The 17,326-nt window shown below is 37.0% G+C and overlaps 1 protein-coding gene across 1 annotated transcript in view; it reads right to left on the bottom strand.

The window, feature by feature from the left end:
• Positions 1–2,543, bottom strand: part of RXFP1 (relaxin family peptide receptor 1) — a 46,969-nt gene extending 44,426 nt beyond the window's left edge. Inside the window, exon 1 of the mRNA XM_058838029.1 lies at positions 2,415–2,543. Within this exon, the coding sequence (XP_058694012.1) occupies positions 2,415–2,463 (49 nt within the window). The 5' untranslated portion in view covers positions 2,464–2,543. The remainder of the gene's footprint in view (positions 1–2,414) is intronic.
• Between the last annotated feature and the right edge of the window lie 14,783 nt (positions 2,544–17,326).

Here is a 17,326-nt window from a genome sequence, read left to right as displayed (position 1 = left end):
TGATTATTTTGGTAAGAGAAGAGATGCAGCAGCAGCCACTGCAATGCCAGCCATACACCTGAAGTGACCTGCTGGCTTGGCAAGGGGGGTGGCCCACCCAGGCAGAAGTTCATCCTGGATACACATCCAGTGCTGCCAGCTCCACAGCTGGAGTCTGAATTTACTTATCTCCATCTTATTATCACTGCTGTTGTGCTGACAAAAATCATGATACAGATGCTGCTTTGTTTTCATAGAAACCTCTACCTGGGATAGTGTATTCCACTTGGGAAGTCAGGTGGTTGCCAGTACATACAAAGCTTGATTGCTTGAATTAGTTTGATTGTTTAGATTTTGGAGGGAAAGGTTTTTCATACATAAAAAGAAGATTTAATGAAGAATCTCAAGGAAGAGAGTAAAAAGAATGATTGAACTTTAGCTATCGAATGGAGCTTTTGTACAATACATACTCCATATTTTACTTTTTAAAGAATTAGAAGGATCTGAAACCTTATAGAAATTAAAAAAATACCAGCACACAAAAATCCCCAAACATAAAAACCTCCACAGCAAAATGCAGCTGAAGTCTCAACAGTCCACCAAAAAAAAAAAAAAATTCTAATGACAGTTATTCTTAATACTCCTGGAAAGTTTAATATCAGCTAGCCTAAAGGCTTCAGCAGAGCTGAAGTCTATTGAACACATGAAATCAGTCAGCCTGTAGGTGTGGTTATAATTTGCATCGCTGGCTAAAACTCCAAAAGGCAATGAAGCTGTGAACTGTGCACTGAGCAAGGTGAGGAGATGTGACACTAAACAGGAGCTAATTTTGGTGCAAAGCAGAGCACTAACAGGTGCCAGAGACTCCAAGCATGAATGTGCTTTAATCTGTGAATTCACTGCATCTCACTTTAAAAAATCTAGATGAGCTGTGTGGTTTTCTTGTAAGTATAATACACTATATATGATGTATATACCTAAAAAGGTAATGGCCATCATAACTAGGAGGCCTGTAGTCATTCACAGTCCTCATCTGCTATCCTATTTTGCATTGTGCTTTGATATATTTCAATATGTTTGATAAACTCCATAGCAGAGATTTATTTAACAGCAGAAATTATAGCAACAATTTGCAGGCTTTTATGAATGTTTCTATGTTTTAATGTTTTGGCATTGAAAACAGTAATGTGAAAGGCTTAATTTGTTGAAAACACTTGGCTTTTATTCTGCATAACTGGAAGTACTACTTTAAATATTGAATTATAGCTCACAGAAAATGCAGGTGCATATGAAACCAGACCTTGCTCACAGGTTTGATACTATGTCATTATTGCTGCTTTCTTAATTCCAAATACAGTAATATCACTGTTTTTCTAATGCGTGCAGCTCAAAATATCTATTCCTCTAAAACATACAGGAACTGCTTAGAGTTTTTCCTCTGATTTACCTGAGTTTAGCAGCTAGAAAAATAGCTGTGTATGGAGCTCTATTTCCCAAATTCCCAGTGGGAGCAATACCCCTTACAAATCTTATCTTAGGCAGCATCCTATGAACACATGAGCCCAAAATGATTTCATTTAAAAGCAGGAAAGAGAACAAGCTGTTGCACCATACAGAGGAGGATGACAGAATTCAACATTTTGCTCCTATTATTTTAGCAAAACTGTTCATATTATAAAGAGTAGCTATTTTCATCTACACAATTAATGAAACACTATTGACGCTGTGCAATAGAAAGCAATTTGTAATAATTAAAACTAAAGAAAATGATAAACATTAGGAATGTTCAATAAATAGATCAGCAGCAGCAGCTTCACAGGGACAGCTTTACCAAGTCATATGAAGCACTTACAAACAGGGTACTCAAATGAAATGAAGAAAACATTACTAAAGTAAACAGTATGTTTGGTGTAGCTCCCACCACACTGAAGTGATTTGCATCTGAAGGAAGACTGAAATTTAATTCAGTCTCCCTTTTGCATATTACACTGCCTATCATGCTAAAAATTCCTATTACCTGAACACATTCTGCTCTTTGAGAGCTACCTATTCTAGTAGCACTTGCACAGTATCACTTCAAACTACTGAACTGAGTCTAAAATGTGGATTTCCTGGCATCTGAGTTAAGTCAGCTCTGTAGGTACCTTCAATAAATATTTATAGCAAGTATTTATGCAATGTTTAAGCTGTTTCTCATTTTTAAATTTCAGCTCATAACTATTACTAATAACTCTCAGGGCATTAAGTGCAAAAACATCTGATCCTGAAATGTAGCTAGTAACCTTGAGAGACTGCGTTACACTTAAATTCTATTGAAAAATAATTGACATGCAGAAATGTAAAATAACACTGAGATATCATGGTTTTGAAAAGAAATCTGCTCCTGAAGTTTATCAGCAATGTTCAAAACGAGAAAGGAAGCCAGGGACACTTACCCTTGGTCCCAATAAGCAAGAACACATAGAAGCAGCAGTTGGGTGTCATATCTGTCCTTCAGCGATTCAGTGAATAATGTCAATGAATGTTGTCCTTTGAATTGCACACCAGCCAGAGTGCTGCACGTTCAGTCTGCCTCTGAGAGCCTTCAGCTGTGTGTGAAGCAAGCTCTCTTCTCTCCCTGCCTTGCTCCCTACTCGCCTTTGCTCTGGGTCTCCCTCTCTCCCCCCTCTCTGGCACACAGGCACATGAAAGTTTCCAGGATCACACCGTCTCGGGCTCTGCCTTGCAGGCTGGGATCTGCTCTGTGGCAAGCAAAGGCTCTGCCCCAAGGAAAGCTGCTGCTGCACAAAACACAGCCAGGTCCCAAGAACTCTCATCAATAGTCCTGTCGTTTTCCCTACTCTTTTTCTCTCTTCCTAAAATTGCAATGCTGCAAGAGGTCTGAGAAGCACAGTTTTATTTAGTCAAATCTGCTTGCAACCAAATGTTTTCTGTAGTTTAGATAAAAACTGGAGGTTTTTCAACTAAGGGGAAGTGAAATTTATAAATAAAGTCCCTTTGTAGCAATCCAGACGCCCACTGAAATATAGAAAAATGCACAATGTAATTTATTTCCAGTATCAGTATGTCACTAGTTTTACACAGTAACCACTCTTCATGACTAATGCTAAGGAAAACAATCTGAAAGAACAAAGAGGAATGTTCAAAATCATATTCTTTATGAGGAAAACTTTTTCACAGATTTTTGTATTACTTGAATACTTTGAGACATTCCTATCTGGCCCTTGATTTTACTGTCATCAGTAGATGATGGTATTCCCCATTATATAAACAGTCACACGATTAAAATCTGTTTTATGATGTGAAGGCTAACATTTAGCAGCATAGCAAGACATGCTTCAAAACAAGTCAGTCAGTTGAGATGAGCTCAAGAGAAGAGTTAAATTTTATTTGGGCTCAGTTTCAGACTTTTAATTTATTTTTTTAAAATTTTTTAAAAAAAATCTTTCTAGACTCAACAGCTTGTCAGGATGCCAATGGTCAGAAAGCTCTGGTAACCTGTGAGCAGCTGTGTCAGGTATTGAAGGAAAAGAGCACCTCCAACTAAGGAAATACGTGCATATGTGAACACATCTACAAAATGGTGAATTTAGAAAATGAGAAAAATCCTTATCACAGTTGAAATCTAACTTCACATTGTTGCTATGGCAAAGTTTTCTACAAAACAGACATTATGAACTGCCAGTCTCTTGATTTCTGATATAAAAGAATACAAAACAGAGAGGTTGACAAAAAGGTTGTTGTCAGTGGAAACCCCAAGAAATACTTTGACAACTACTACAACAGAACCAGTAATAGGCAACGTACAAGCAAAAATGGATCAAAAGGATTAGACAGACATAAAATATTTCTTTTATAAGGTAGGGACTAGCTTTTGAGCATATCAAGTAAGATCACACTTGCTTCAAACAACTGTTTAAGAGTTAATCTAACTTCTACATACTCTAGGGTTAATGCCTGAGCTGAAAAGCTCTTCCAAAGTGAGGAAATAGAAGACGACACTGAACCAAGAAAGTGAATAATAAGTGGAATATTCTTTCAAGGAAAAATAAAATTAAAGCTTTACCTCTTCAGTGCAGGGTGAGACAGAACTTACATTCTAAATAAAGGGTTTTCTTTCTTGTATAGTCTCCTCTGTGGCTTTCTGCTTCTCATCTAGTCATAACTACTTGAGATGTGTAGGAACCATATGTGTTTGGAATAGATCCTTTCACCTGATAGTATAATAAATCAAGCAAGCTGCTTCTTTAAAAAGCAGTCTGACCCACTACAGAAGTTGAAGATATTCTACCTCAGAGTAAACAGGGAAAACCCCTGAATGTAGTACATACCACTCTCACATATTTTCTGTAGCTCAGCCCCAGGGGGAGTTGTCACTTTTCAGCCTTCCTCTTTTTCAAGGACCTTTAGCAAGGATACTCATTAAAGTTAATTTTGCAGCAAATAAACACTTGCCCTATGGAAAATCCACTGAGATTTTCCCTCTTCTAAACTTCTTACATGTTCATAATATCACAAAAAGAAGCAGCAGCAGTTTTCAGCCCATTCTCTCAGTATAATTATATTTAAATCAAGGAGCTAGAGTTACAAACACATGCATTACTGAACTGTGGAATGCAGAGCAGAAAAAGGAGGAGACACCAGCTTTTGAAAATTGTTTTGGCTTACCTTACTGTCCTGGGGTTACTGGGGAAACCAGGACACTTACTTGAATGCATTTTTCTTCTTATTAGAAGAAACATGTCTGTATATTAGAAAGGCAATAAGTGTTTCCCTCCTGACTAAAATGTAAAAAGTTATAGCATGTTGGTGTTTAAGAGCTCTTTCCAAGAAAACAATAGGCTTTATAGACTAATTCCTTATACAGCAAAGAAATAACTCATCAGAATTGCATGTTTTTCAAAGAGCTTCGAGAAGATATTGGACTTCATTGGGGTGGTCAATATTTTATTTTATTTCTACTTACAGCAGTTCTATAATTAAAACTCAGTCTAAAGAGTATCTAAACTGAAGGAACTTAATTGTCAGATCTGTGGGGGACAATCTCCTCCAAACATTGAAGAAACATTGTGCCACCAAACCACAAAATAACAGAATACATTAATGTTTCATTAAATCCAAATAATTACCATTTGCTATTGAGAAGAGTCACCTCATGTGTCTATGGCAAAGTGTTCAGAATAAAATTGTGAACTAAGAATTAAATAACTGCAATTACTAGACACTTTCAAATAAATTGCTAGTGAAATTCCAGTACCTTGTAGTCTTTTTTCTATTGTTCACATTAGGTGCTAGGTAGAAGGAACCTCAGAGAAGCAAAGAAATCATAGCTGCATGCATAACCATTGTTATTTTCATTATTAAAAATAAAAATACACTAAGCTGTAAATCTGCTACAAAGGCAATAAGTTAGAATTCCTTTTCAACTTGAAGAAAAAAGGTTTACTTATCTGCAGGTTGCAGCTACTACTTTGAAGGTTAACAAACATTGCACACCAAAAGTGGCCCAATGCTACAACTGATAAGCTTCAGGCAGATGTGGTATAGAGGGAAGTTGTATCTCTAAGTTTTAGCCTACGTGAGGCAGATAGATTCAAAGTCTACCTGTTGCCATGCTTCTCCAAGCAGTGAGTAGTATGGGTCTCAGATATACTTCTGCTCTTTCCTAATGCTGGGATTTCCCTTGGTTTAATTAGGAATGCTTTCAAGGATGCTTTATGTTACGCACCAAAATCAAAGACCCACAAGACAATTGCTATGCCAATGGTGGTTTTATTGCCAATAGTTCCTCATTAGGTGAAGCAAATTTCCAGCTGAAAATGCTGAGTGGAGTGTCAGCTGTTTTGCTGTTTCTAGTAAAACACAAAAAAGTGCAGGATGAAGCACTGAAAGTAAAACTGGGCCCATGTTGCCATCTGCAGTCATGAAGATTATGCAGTTCACACTTAGAAGTGACCCTCTTGTTTCCTCAGCCATTTGATGACCAAAATCTAGGTTTTATATTATAGCAATGTGAATAACTAATGTACAGACAAGGCTTCAGAACACAGCATTTAAAATCTAAATCCTTCATTATGTACATCAATCCTACAACCCAAAAGATTTAGCTGTGCAAATGCACATAATTGGCTTAATTATATTTAATTTGCGCTGCATTCAAAGCTCTGTCAGTGTACTTAACAGACAGTATAACTGAGAGTAAGACATGCATATCTTGCAGGGCAACTCTTACCTTTAGAGGGTATATTCCTCATCTAGGACCTACATCCAGGTTCCCTAAGTTCAGAGCAAAGCAAACTAAAGGATCTCTTAAGAGAAGCACAAGAATGCCTAAGCACAGAAAGACAGAGAAAAGACCTCATTTACAGCAGCTCTTTCCAATATTAAGCTGTACTACACTACCTTTATCTGTCTCTCTATCTCATATACTTGTGCCTCAAGCAGTACTGTAAAAATGGGCCATTTTCTGATAAAGATTACGCTTCCCATTTCACAGTTACAGAGATTTAATAGGGTCTACCTCGCAAAACCTGAAGAGCCTGGGACACCTGACCTAATGGGCCAAGCTAACTGCACAGGCACTTCTGCTGTAGGACCTCCTGACTTCTCACTTCCCTCTCCAGACCCTTTTAATCAGCACAGCTGCAGCTAAACTGGGATTACTGGCACTTGCATTGCAGAAAGGGGAGAGATAGTCCTCTGTTGGAAAAACTGAGCTAGATATTCTCACCTGGAGGGCTTTACTACAGGAATAGCACAAAAGCCTTTTTTTCCAGTGGAAATGTATATCCACCAAGAGTCTTAAAACAGAAATCAGTTCTGCCAAGTTATTTTAAGCTGAAGATATTGTACAAAATTTGGCTCTAGTAACAGCTCCCAGCTGCAGGGTGATCATAACTCCCCTGCTAGTTCTCAGGCTGTAACTATGGAGGGCAACACAGACAATGAGTTTCACTTTTCCACAAGAAAAAGGCAGCCAGAAGAGGAGGGATTAATGGATGATTATTTTTCCCTTACAGGTCTTTATAGATGGGACAGTTGACTGGCTGAAGACAATGATGTACAAGCAGCAGTAATTTACCTCTGAGCTCAGTGAAATACTTTCTTCTGCAAATGTACCCTCTGTCACTGGGTGCTTTGGTGACCCTGCCCAGCTGTCCTTCTACAGCTGGTGTGGAGGAAGGCCACAGTCAGAGCAAACTTGCTCATTGCCTTCCTCATTTTCTCCAGTTTTCTCCAGCTGTTTGTTCCAGCTGGGTGTTTTGACTAAATCAAATAAAACCTCACCAGTGTGCCTGACTCAAATCTGCCGCAGGAATGTTAAAAGTATGTTTCTAACAACAACCAAACATATAAGCTTTGCTAATGATATCTCTTTCTAACCAGGCATTTCTAGTCTTTTGACTGATTAAAGATTATAACAGTATTTTTATGGCTGTGTATGATTACAGGTATGATGTTAATGGCTTTGGTAAATTATTATATCAGTTTGGAACATTATAGGAACTGTATATGACTGAAGGATACAAGATGAGCTGTACCTTGATTTTTCAATATGACTCTTTCCAAGCTACCTCTGGAAACTTACATTATATTTGAGGCAGTGCAATTTTTGTTTTACAGCACCTAAGATTCTAGAAGAAAAGGTAAACCTCCCAAGTATGAACAGCTGTATATCAAAAGTGCAACATTCATGAAGTGTTTACTTGGAATTTATTTACACATTTGAACATGAAATGGTACCAAACATATAAAGATTGGTAATTAAGTCCTACTTTAATAGAATGTACTCTAAAAAGATATAGTATATAAATTTTGAGAATGGAAGGTGTTTCAGTAACTCAGCTATGAAAATTTGTGTTAGAGAATTATCAAAGTCAACTTTAAAGAGAGAAATTGATGTGTGGTAGCAGAATGGCAATACATTTGGGCTATCACCCATATTAAGAAATTATCCTCAGTGTATACTAAGAGCCTTCTGAACTGTTTACAGTTTGCTTACTCATCAATGCCTTTACATGTGAACCCACAATAGTCCCTTAAAGGAAAAAGCTGAATGAGGAAATATTTAATCTAAAATCAAGAAAAGGAACAATTAGACATGTGGGATAAACACATGTTAAAGTGAACACTCACTCCCTCCAAATAAATCCAAAACAATCACATCTCCCAAAACTCATAAGAAGTGAGGAGGAAGAGGAGGAGAGTTACAGTATGAAGAAGCAGGGCTTATTAGAGGGCAAATATATAATATAAGAAGACACTATCAAAAGTGGGAACCACTGAAATGAAGAATGCATTTGAGACATTATTTGTAAGACTATCCATATCGAGAGTTTGCCACTGCACTCTTGTGAAGAAAATAAAGTCTCTAATATGAACCTACATTTTGTGAAGTAGGTATGGTTTCCAAACCAGTGCCTTTACGTAATGCCTTAATTTGCAATTCTAATCTTGTATTTCTGAAACAGTCTGTGAAAACAGAGACAGCAGAAGGGAACTATGAAATTCAGAAGTCCCAAGGTCATTGCTATATAGTTACAAGTGATAAGTATCATAACGTTCGCCTAATGTTGGTAAATATTTGGGATTTATATTCACTGAGGCTTTGAATTCATTGTCTGGGGTACTATTTAAATTGTTCTTTTACACAGATACACATTGGATGCAATCAGCAGCTAAGTATAGCACTTATCTGTATCTAATACTGCAGCTTTTGAGAAGTATGAAATGAAAATTGCTTGACAGAGATGTTGGGTTTGGGGGCAGCTGATAGCCTGCCGTGAAGGAGCTTATATTAGCAAAATTTTTTTATTTAGGTGAGCTTTTCTTCCTTTCCTCCAACTAAATTGTGCACGAAAAAAAATCCATATTTCTATGAGCAGCTTGAACCAAAATGAGAAATTGATTTCAATATTAAGCATACAGTTCTAAATCCCTGGGAGTAATATCAATGGAGAAAACCTTTTCAAAGTAACCATGCAGAATATGGTTAAACCATAGGAAGCTATGACCTACAGCCCAGGGGTTTTTTTTTTCCCCTTGTTTTGTTTTCTGATTTTGTTTTGAAACACAGCTGAAATGTACAGGCTTGCAAGACTCAGTAACAGTTTTACATTTCAAGTAAAAATATTTGATATTTCCCCAAGTGTCTGTCTGATTAACACTATAAAAATAATTTTTCCCCCTTGATGGTATTTATTTCCAGTATTCTTGAATTTTCTAATATCATTGTGAATATAAAGCATAACCTTAATGAAGAGTAAGATAACATCGAAGAATGCATTTAGCCTGGCTTTGCATTTTATCCCAGGATGTAAATTATAAGAAATATTTTTGTGATAGGGATAATAAAACAAAAATTCTAGACAAGTGCTTGAGCAGCTAGAATTTTAGTGGCATACTGTGTTTTGTGCTCTCTTTCTGGCTGAGTCTGGGATTATTTTTTTGTTCAGGAACGTAGCTTTGTTAAAAGAAACAGCTCATTCTGTTACCCTTGATCCCTTGTGTACTCCTCCCAGACACGAGAGCATTGAATGAAATTTTTCTCACCTGGCTCAAAAGCCTTAAACTCTGTGCTCTGACATGAAAGGAGGCAACACAATCAGTACTGCTTGGTGCTGACACACACTCATATTAAAGGAAACAGCAGGGGCCATCATTATATTTTCTATGGAGTCTGACTCCATTTTGTCCTACAGGTGTGCTCTGAAATTAAGTCTTCAGAGGGCTCATGCAGAGGAATACCTAGTTTCTGCATTCTGTTAAAGTGAAATAAAACTTGCAGATAATGAACCGTATCTCCAGTGGCCTGAAAACAGTGATTTAGCAATGTATTTTACTTGTATAAATGCTCTGTGATTTCAAAAAGCTGATACAGTTTTTACCTTCAGCCTTTGATTGCTTGCTTAAAAGATGTTGTGTGTATCTAAAGGTTTTGATCTCACATAATTTAATGTATGTGTTTTGATTATCATAATTTTTTGATTAGCATCATTTAAATGTCCCGTAGTGTTGTCTTCCTCTAGGTCTGTATTTCTCTATAAATATATAAAGCCTTTGAATTTTCTGTTAAAAAAGATGAATCAATAACAGTGCACTGAAGTAGTTTTAGCCTAAATGGTTGCATTCCAATAACATAAAATATAATCCAAAACCCCAAAGCAGAAGGCATTCTGCATACAGACCATCCACACTGAGCACAGCTGGAGGCACTCTGGTGCCCCTGCAGAACAAGGTAGGAAATTTGTACCTTTTTAAAGAAGTATTTGTAACCTGCAGTCTAAACCCATGGTAGGAATCCATGCAAACGTCTGCCTGGTTTTAAAATCAGATAGCCAGATTTTAATACTGCTGCAATCAGCAGGAGCTACACTTTGAGCTATCTGCTCATTCTTTTTCTGTGGAATCCTCTTCATTGACAAATGTTGCAGGTCAAATCCTTCTTAGGACACCTCACCATCAAGCAAGATATAAGTCTGGGTAATTTTTACTAAAATTCACAAGAGTTTAAGTAAGTCACAGGATTTTTCTCAGATGTTTTATTCATGGCTGGATAATGGAAAGTCATGGAAAATCAAAGTGAGGCAGACAATTCTTGAATTGAATTTTTTGAATTTTTGAAATACTTTTTTGTTTTGCTTTAAATTAATTTGTTGCTTCTTTTGGCATAAGATTCACATTTTGGTCATGTGGTTTTAGCTGTGTGTATTACTGCATATGCTTTAAAAATTTAAAAATGTTGTATGTTGGCTGCAATGATGCACAAATTTTTCCTTTGGGGCAAGATTTCCTCTTCTGTTTATTTCCTCATGAGATGAAATAAAAATATCACAAAATCCTTTGACAAGCTGCCACCTTTAGGCAGTCATTATTCCCTGCATGCTTGTTGCATGTACATGATTTTTATTTCTCCTTTATAGTATCCGTATGTAGTTTAACAAAGTCCAAACTGGTCTGAAACTTTTGACGTGTTTGGACAAAATACAGCTGTGGGAAAGCTTTGGCTGGAAAAGTTGGTGCAGTACAAAAAAATAAAAATAGCAGGCTTCAAAAAGCAGACTTCATAAATCAGAGGTTTCATAGGTGAAGTCTTCTGGGATACTGATCTAAAAAAACCCTGAGGAAATCTGGCAGCTCCTTAGCGATGCAATATTTAGAATTAAAGTCTAAACAATACTATTCTGGGGGGAGGAAAGACAGAGTAGTGAAAAATCAGATAGGTTTAACTAGTAATTTTTAATTCTTTAGTGCAGGAAAGAACTGTATTGGAAATTTAAATTAAATCAGGTTGTTGAGGATGATGTGTACTTACAAAATTATAGATCAGGCATGCTGGCCAAAATCAAATAATCAAAAGACAAAACCAAGGTGCAAAACCAAAGTGTGCCTTAGCAAGGGACATCAAGAGGAGCAAGAAATTTTTGGACACATAACTTAAAAGAAAGAACAAAACTGGGGCTGTGCTTACCTTTAAATATCTTGTGAAGGCTCTGTAGTGTAATAACATTTAAGAGTTTTTAATGCTCTTTATCTGGATGTTTTCACTGAAAAGTTCGAGGTGATCAGCTGGCCAACATAAGAGCAACAAATAGAGGCAAGTAGGTAAAGAACATTTTGGGATACATGTAAACAAGTCTGACATCTTTCTACTGCTTTAGCCCAATGATTTTCACCCTGGAGTGCCTCAAACATCTGGCTAAGTCAATTACAGAGTTTAATGATTATCTTTGTACAGAGTCCGGCTCATGAATACTTGACCTACTTTTCTGACAGTTTCAATAATTTAAATTAGTGAAAAGAGAAGTTAAAAACTAGGAAAAGATGCTGAGAAGATGCTAAAAAAATACATCTTCAGTGAGTTGCTTGCTCTACTTTCTCAAAATAGAGTTCAAAAGGTAACTTGATTATAGGTTGTAAGCAATTTCCTGCAGAATTACTTCTGCTGAGTACTAGTGGGATATTTAGTATAGAGGAGAAAGATGTAATATGAAAGAGCAGTGAAGAGCTGAAAGCTCTGCAGATAAGTGCAAACAAGAAATAATGCATGGCTTTCTAATTATGGGGATTGATGGTCAATAGAATAAATGACCAGAGGAAACACTATATAAACTATGTTTTACACATATATAGTTTGGGCTCGTTTGGGGGAAATTTTTTTAGAATTGTGGGTGCTATATTCCTTCCCTCTTCCCTTCAGCTATTGTTTGCAGTTTTAAAACTTGTAAAATTCTTCTCATTTATCCCCATGGCAAAAAAAAAGGAAGCAAGTAGACTTTCCATTCGGAATCATGATGGTACACAGAAGCCTTAGGCTACATTTCAGAACAGAGAATATATATTTATTACTTATTATCTGATCAGAATTTGAGTACTTTACAGCTAAGACATGCATACTTTATTTGGATTATAACAAGTTTATAAAAGCCAGAAATATCATTTGTCATGTAAACATATACAGTTTGTGGCATGGCAAACACTGAATTGCTGACCGTGTCCATTCACAGATGCTGTGTAGATGCCACTGAGAATTTGAGAAAACTCTGCTCCTTTATTCTAAAGACTGAAAACATCATAATACTCCCACAAAAACATCATGTTTTTTCAGTGTGGAATTTAAGTCCTTTTCAGCAAAAGTCCAACTCAGTACATGAAATTGTGAGCTAAAGTTTAGCACAGTCCACATAACAACTTTGTGGGTATTGCTACTCAATAGTTCAAAAAATTGTCAATTAAAAGTGTGAACAAGAGATGAAGAAAAGATAGGGGCATCTTCAGGTGTCAATGTGTAATATATTTGGAACCAGCAGGCAAGGCTGGTGTAAAAATAGAACAAACAAGTTTAATCAAGTCACAAGAGCCATTGAAAGTTAACTTTGAAGCAGAATTTACCACAATAAGAGCTCTGATAATGCCTATTAACCAGACCATTGAGGCAACAAAAAGTCTTTTTTCCCTTGTATATACCACAAAGACTTAAATATAAAAGTTGTGTTATGACAGCATGATTAAGGGGTTACTGAGCACTAGCAGAGGCAAAACTTGTGACTTCATGGGAGTGGTCTTTTCCCTTGGAAACAGTCAACAAACGCTGTTTGTTTCAGTGAAGTTGCTGCGTATTGCAGCTTTTTCTAAGATGAACTAAGTGGCAATAGTCAGATCAATCAGGTTTTGTTTTTCTTCTTCATCCAAAGTTTTGAAAATGACACCAAAGGAAGTCCAAGTCCAGCAGTACTTATTTAATTTATTTTATGTTTGGGTTTCTTTTTCTCCCCACTTTTACAGGTGCTATATTTAATTCCTTCATGAGCTGGCAAGGCTATTTTTAAATAGAGGAACTAATTTACTTGTCTTTGGTGCTGTAAAATACCTTTAAAAATGCTCAGCTACCTATAAGGGATATTGCAGATTTCCATTCTAGCAGTGCTGCACTACACTTATCCCTGTTCAAAACCATTAGTATTTCCTTGGGACACAGATTAAGAACTACATATAGAAGAAACAGCAATGTTTTACTGTCAGCCTGCACATTTTAATTTTGTTGAGATTTCACTTTCATATATAGTCAGAGAAACCTCAGCAAATCCTGGGGGTTACAGATGTGCTTTTTATAAATTGATATATTGGTAAACAGAAAATTTGAATACAATTGCCAGTAGCAACCTCTCTTTCCATTTATGTGAAGGCTACAGTTTTGTCAAAACACCGCATTAAACTAATAAGCAGTTTCAAACGATCAATGCAAGCCAATTAAATGTGACTCCACATTTCTAGACAACAAGCAGAGAGTTACATTTAAACTGAAATTTTATTCAGCAAGGACATATGTCCCTCCTTCACGTGGCCTATAAAATTAACTAGGTACAATATACCCCATGCAGATTGGCAGTTCCCTCTCTGTAGGGGCACAAAAAAATACAATGAGCAGGCACTCTGGAAGCTCCAAAGTGTGTTAGAACAATGTACTTTGCCATATTTCAAGATCGGCAAAATTGCACGTGACATAGGAGTTGATCATTCAAAATCTCCCCATGTGGCGTGGCCACTGGTTATGTGCTGCACATCCCATTTCCTTTGCCACCCTGAGGCTCACTCATGGCTAGAACAAGGACACTGGAAGATGCAGCATGCCACAGGCACGGAGGAAACGTTTGCCATTACTCGTGTGCTTTGTTTCCTCACGCTCCTGCTGTGGTGTGCTGTCCAGTGGTTTTCATAAGAGCTCATGGACTTTCCATGGCATCTGCATGAAGCACTGCCAAATTCAGCCACTGTATTTGTTGGTCCTGTTAGGAGGGGCGTGGAGTCAGCTGATGTGTGCCACCTCCCACAGACCCAGGCCTGCCCCTCGCAGCAGGGGCGTAAATATGAGCGCAGCAGCGCAAGAGACCTGCGCACAGTTCTGAGGCTGCTAAGCCTCATGTGGTTTCCTAACTGGGGCTGTGCTGTGGGCCACAGAGGGTGGGTAAGTATTCCTGATTTGTGAGATGACAGGACAGCCATTAGGCTTGCCCTGACAAAGAACTGCTAGTTTATACACGGAGTTAATGCAGAAATCCCTATGTTCAGTGTTCCTTTGTACATTTGATGTCAGCACCCTTGCCCTCTCTTTGGCTGGTAAATTCTCCAAACAAGTTATAAAAAGCTGGGCTGCTCTCACATGACACCTCTAAGGAGATCTCAGCCTTTGTCATAAAAACCCTGCACCCCAGCAATGCCTATGAAGCTCATATGTGACCCTCCCATAGCTTCTTGACTAAGGCCATCAAGGGATGCTCATTTGCTATGTAATGGTTCAGAGAGCAATACCTAGAGGGGTTCATATCACTACTGCAGAGACTAGAGGTGAAACTGAGTCACATAATCCTCACTGGGCTCTAAATCCATTTTTCTTTTGAGAGTAAAGGTACTGGATCAATTTAGATGTCTCATCCAGGCAATTTGATTAGACATCAAACACAGCTGAGCCAAAAATTGTGGGTATCAGGCTTCCTAGTGTCCCTGATTACTCACATACAGAAACAATGAAAAGACTGTTTCTTTGTACTGCCTTGTATCACCAGCTCCTTCTCTCTCTAACAAAAAAAAAAAAAAAAAAAAAAAAAAAAGCAGGCAAATTAATGGAACAGAAAAATCTAATTCATATATTCTAGACTTAGGCACCTAATCTAGATGTCTGTAATAGGAAGCTCATGCTCCTGTGTTTCCAGTGAAACTCATAAGGATTATTCTAAATTTCAGGGCTCTATTGTAAAGCTCAACTGCTTAGCTGTGATAGGCAGCTAGGAGTTGTGATAGGGTAGCTGGAGTTAGTTTCTACATATGTACTTCTATATATGCACACATATGTTTAGAAGTTCTAAACAGCTATTATAAAATGCTGGAGACTGCTGAAGATTGGTGTTTACATTTTTACTGATAGTTACCAAATATTCTTACTAGCATCCTATTTTAAGTCTGCCAGACTGCTTTCAGTTTGGCTCTAGATGATCTGTTTGATGAAAACAACCATCTCAGCATTCCTGTGATGTTTCTTCTTTTTTGTTTCTCTCCAATTATGGCCTCCTTTATTACATGCCACATGTATTTTCCTAGAGAAAGAATTGCTGTTCAGCAAGCATTGCAGTCTTCTTGTATTGGAAACTATACAAGCTCTTGTCCAGAACTACCTTTAAAACAAGTATATTGCTTGAAAAGATCAACTGAGTGAACTTTGAAGTTCTTTTTAAAAATATACGTTGAGTAGTATAACTTATTCAAGTTTAGGTTTTAAAATATTTGGGTGCACAGGATTATTTTAATGGCAAATAATAAAAGGATGTAAGGATAAAAATGCATGCAATGCATTATTTTATATTTTCTTTTTAAGAATAATTGGTTTCTGGGGACATTCAGAGCAGGTGCAGGTGTCTTATACTAGTTTGTTGTTCAGTTCCTTGTTGGGTCCCTCTGTGAAAATTAAGAGCAGGAAATAGCAGGGAAAAAAAGGAGTGACTCTCGCTGGTGGTAATTGCTTCCCTAAGGACCCACCACAGCAACAGTATTAGGGTTTTCTTGAAATTATATTGGGGTCTGCAAGTGAAGAATGCCATGAGCTGCTCTGAATTAGCTGAAGAAATTTTTGAGTTTCAGTGAGTTCCCTGGAGATTTGATTTTTTTTTAATTTTATTTTTCTTTCTTTTGTAGAACACACAATTCAGTACAAGGGATCAATGAATGAAGAAGATTACATCTTGTGCAATACTTTTCCTGCGGGGAAAGTTATATAATTATAACTTTGATGCTACAATCAGATTTGGCAGCATGAAATTCTAGCTAGCACACAGATGGGCAACAATAAAAAAGTGTAGAAGTGGAAAATAGATTTGTTTTGGAAGCACAGCACTCTCCTGCACAGATATTTTCATCAGCCAATTCATCCTAAGGCTGAAGAAAAGCCATCAAGAAAAGTCACAATGTTGTCTTTCTTTCAGTATGCTGGACAGTCAACACTGGTAGAGATAGACCATCAGTGTTTATTGATCAGATTTAATGGATCAAAATTCACACAGCTAAATATATTTTGGTTCTGCAAGAGGTGTGAAATACTTTGATTTTGTTTTGCTTCCTTTCTAGAATATACCTTTCCAATATTAAAAGGAGTTAATGGAATTGCCTTTTGTTTAATATTCTTGTAGAATATGACATAATATAAATTATCCTAAGGAAGCAAAAAATGTCCCCTTAGTGCAGGAATTTCAGGGACCAATTTTATGAACTCAAGGAACATTGATTTTTATTGCATTATTTCAACAGTAAGATAGCAAGTATGTTGTCCTGATGTACAAGACTAACTGAAAATAGTGTCCACACTTCTCTTATAACCATTTCAAGAAAGAGATAGTGCTGTAATCCCTTTTTTCTTTCTTTTGTTGCTACTTACATGTCTTTTCCACAGAATTTTTTTTTCCTTGCATTTACAAATTCTACAGGTTTTCTTAGTGATCAAAAAACCACTCACCACTCATTGAATGACTCAATCTTGATGTCTTTGATTCAAATCCTTTACTGTGATCCAGCTGCTGAGTTTAGTGGTTGAAATTTCAACTGGAGCCCATGACTACTTTGTCACCTTAAAAGAAGTGAAAGGGGAAAATAAGAAAGCACTTTAAGATTGTTTCAGGATTTTAGCATTTGTCTGCTTAAAGTCTTCCTGTATTTGTGCTGTTTTTAATAGGGAATCACAAAATATTTAGTTGTTTCATAAATGCAGAATACCATGTGTCTCAGCCTGTTATTACAACAAAACTGCCTACAGTATGGTTTATGAGAAACTGTACTGAATTACTAACAGTAAAAAGATTCAGCA

This window comes from Poecile atricapillus, chromosome 4 (genome assembly GCF_030490865.1).
Source record: "Poecile atricapillus isolate bPoeAtr1 chromosome 4, bPoeAtr1.hap1, whole genome shotgun sequence".
In the NCBI taxonomy this organism is placed as follows: Eukaryota; Metazoa; Chordata; class Aves; order Passeriformes; family Paridae; genus Poecile; species Poecile atricapillus.
Note: the sequence above shows the minus strand (reverse complement) of the source record. Positions and strands in the feature narration are given on the sequence as shown.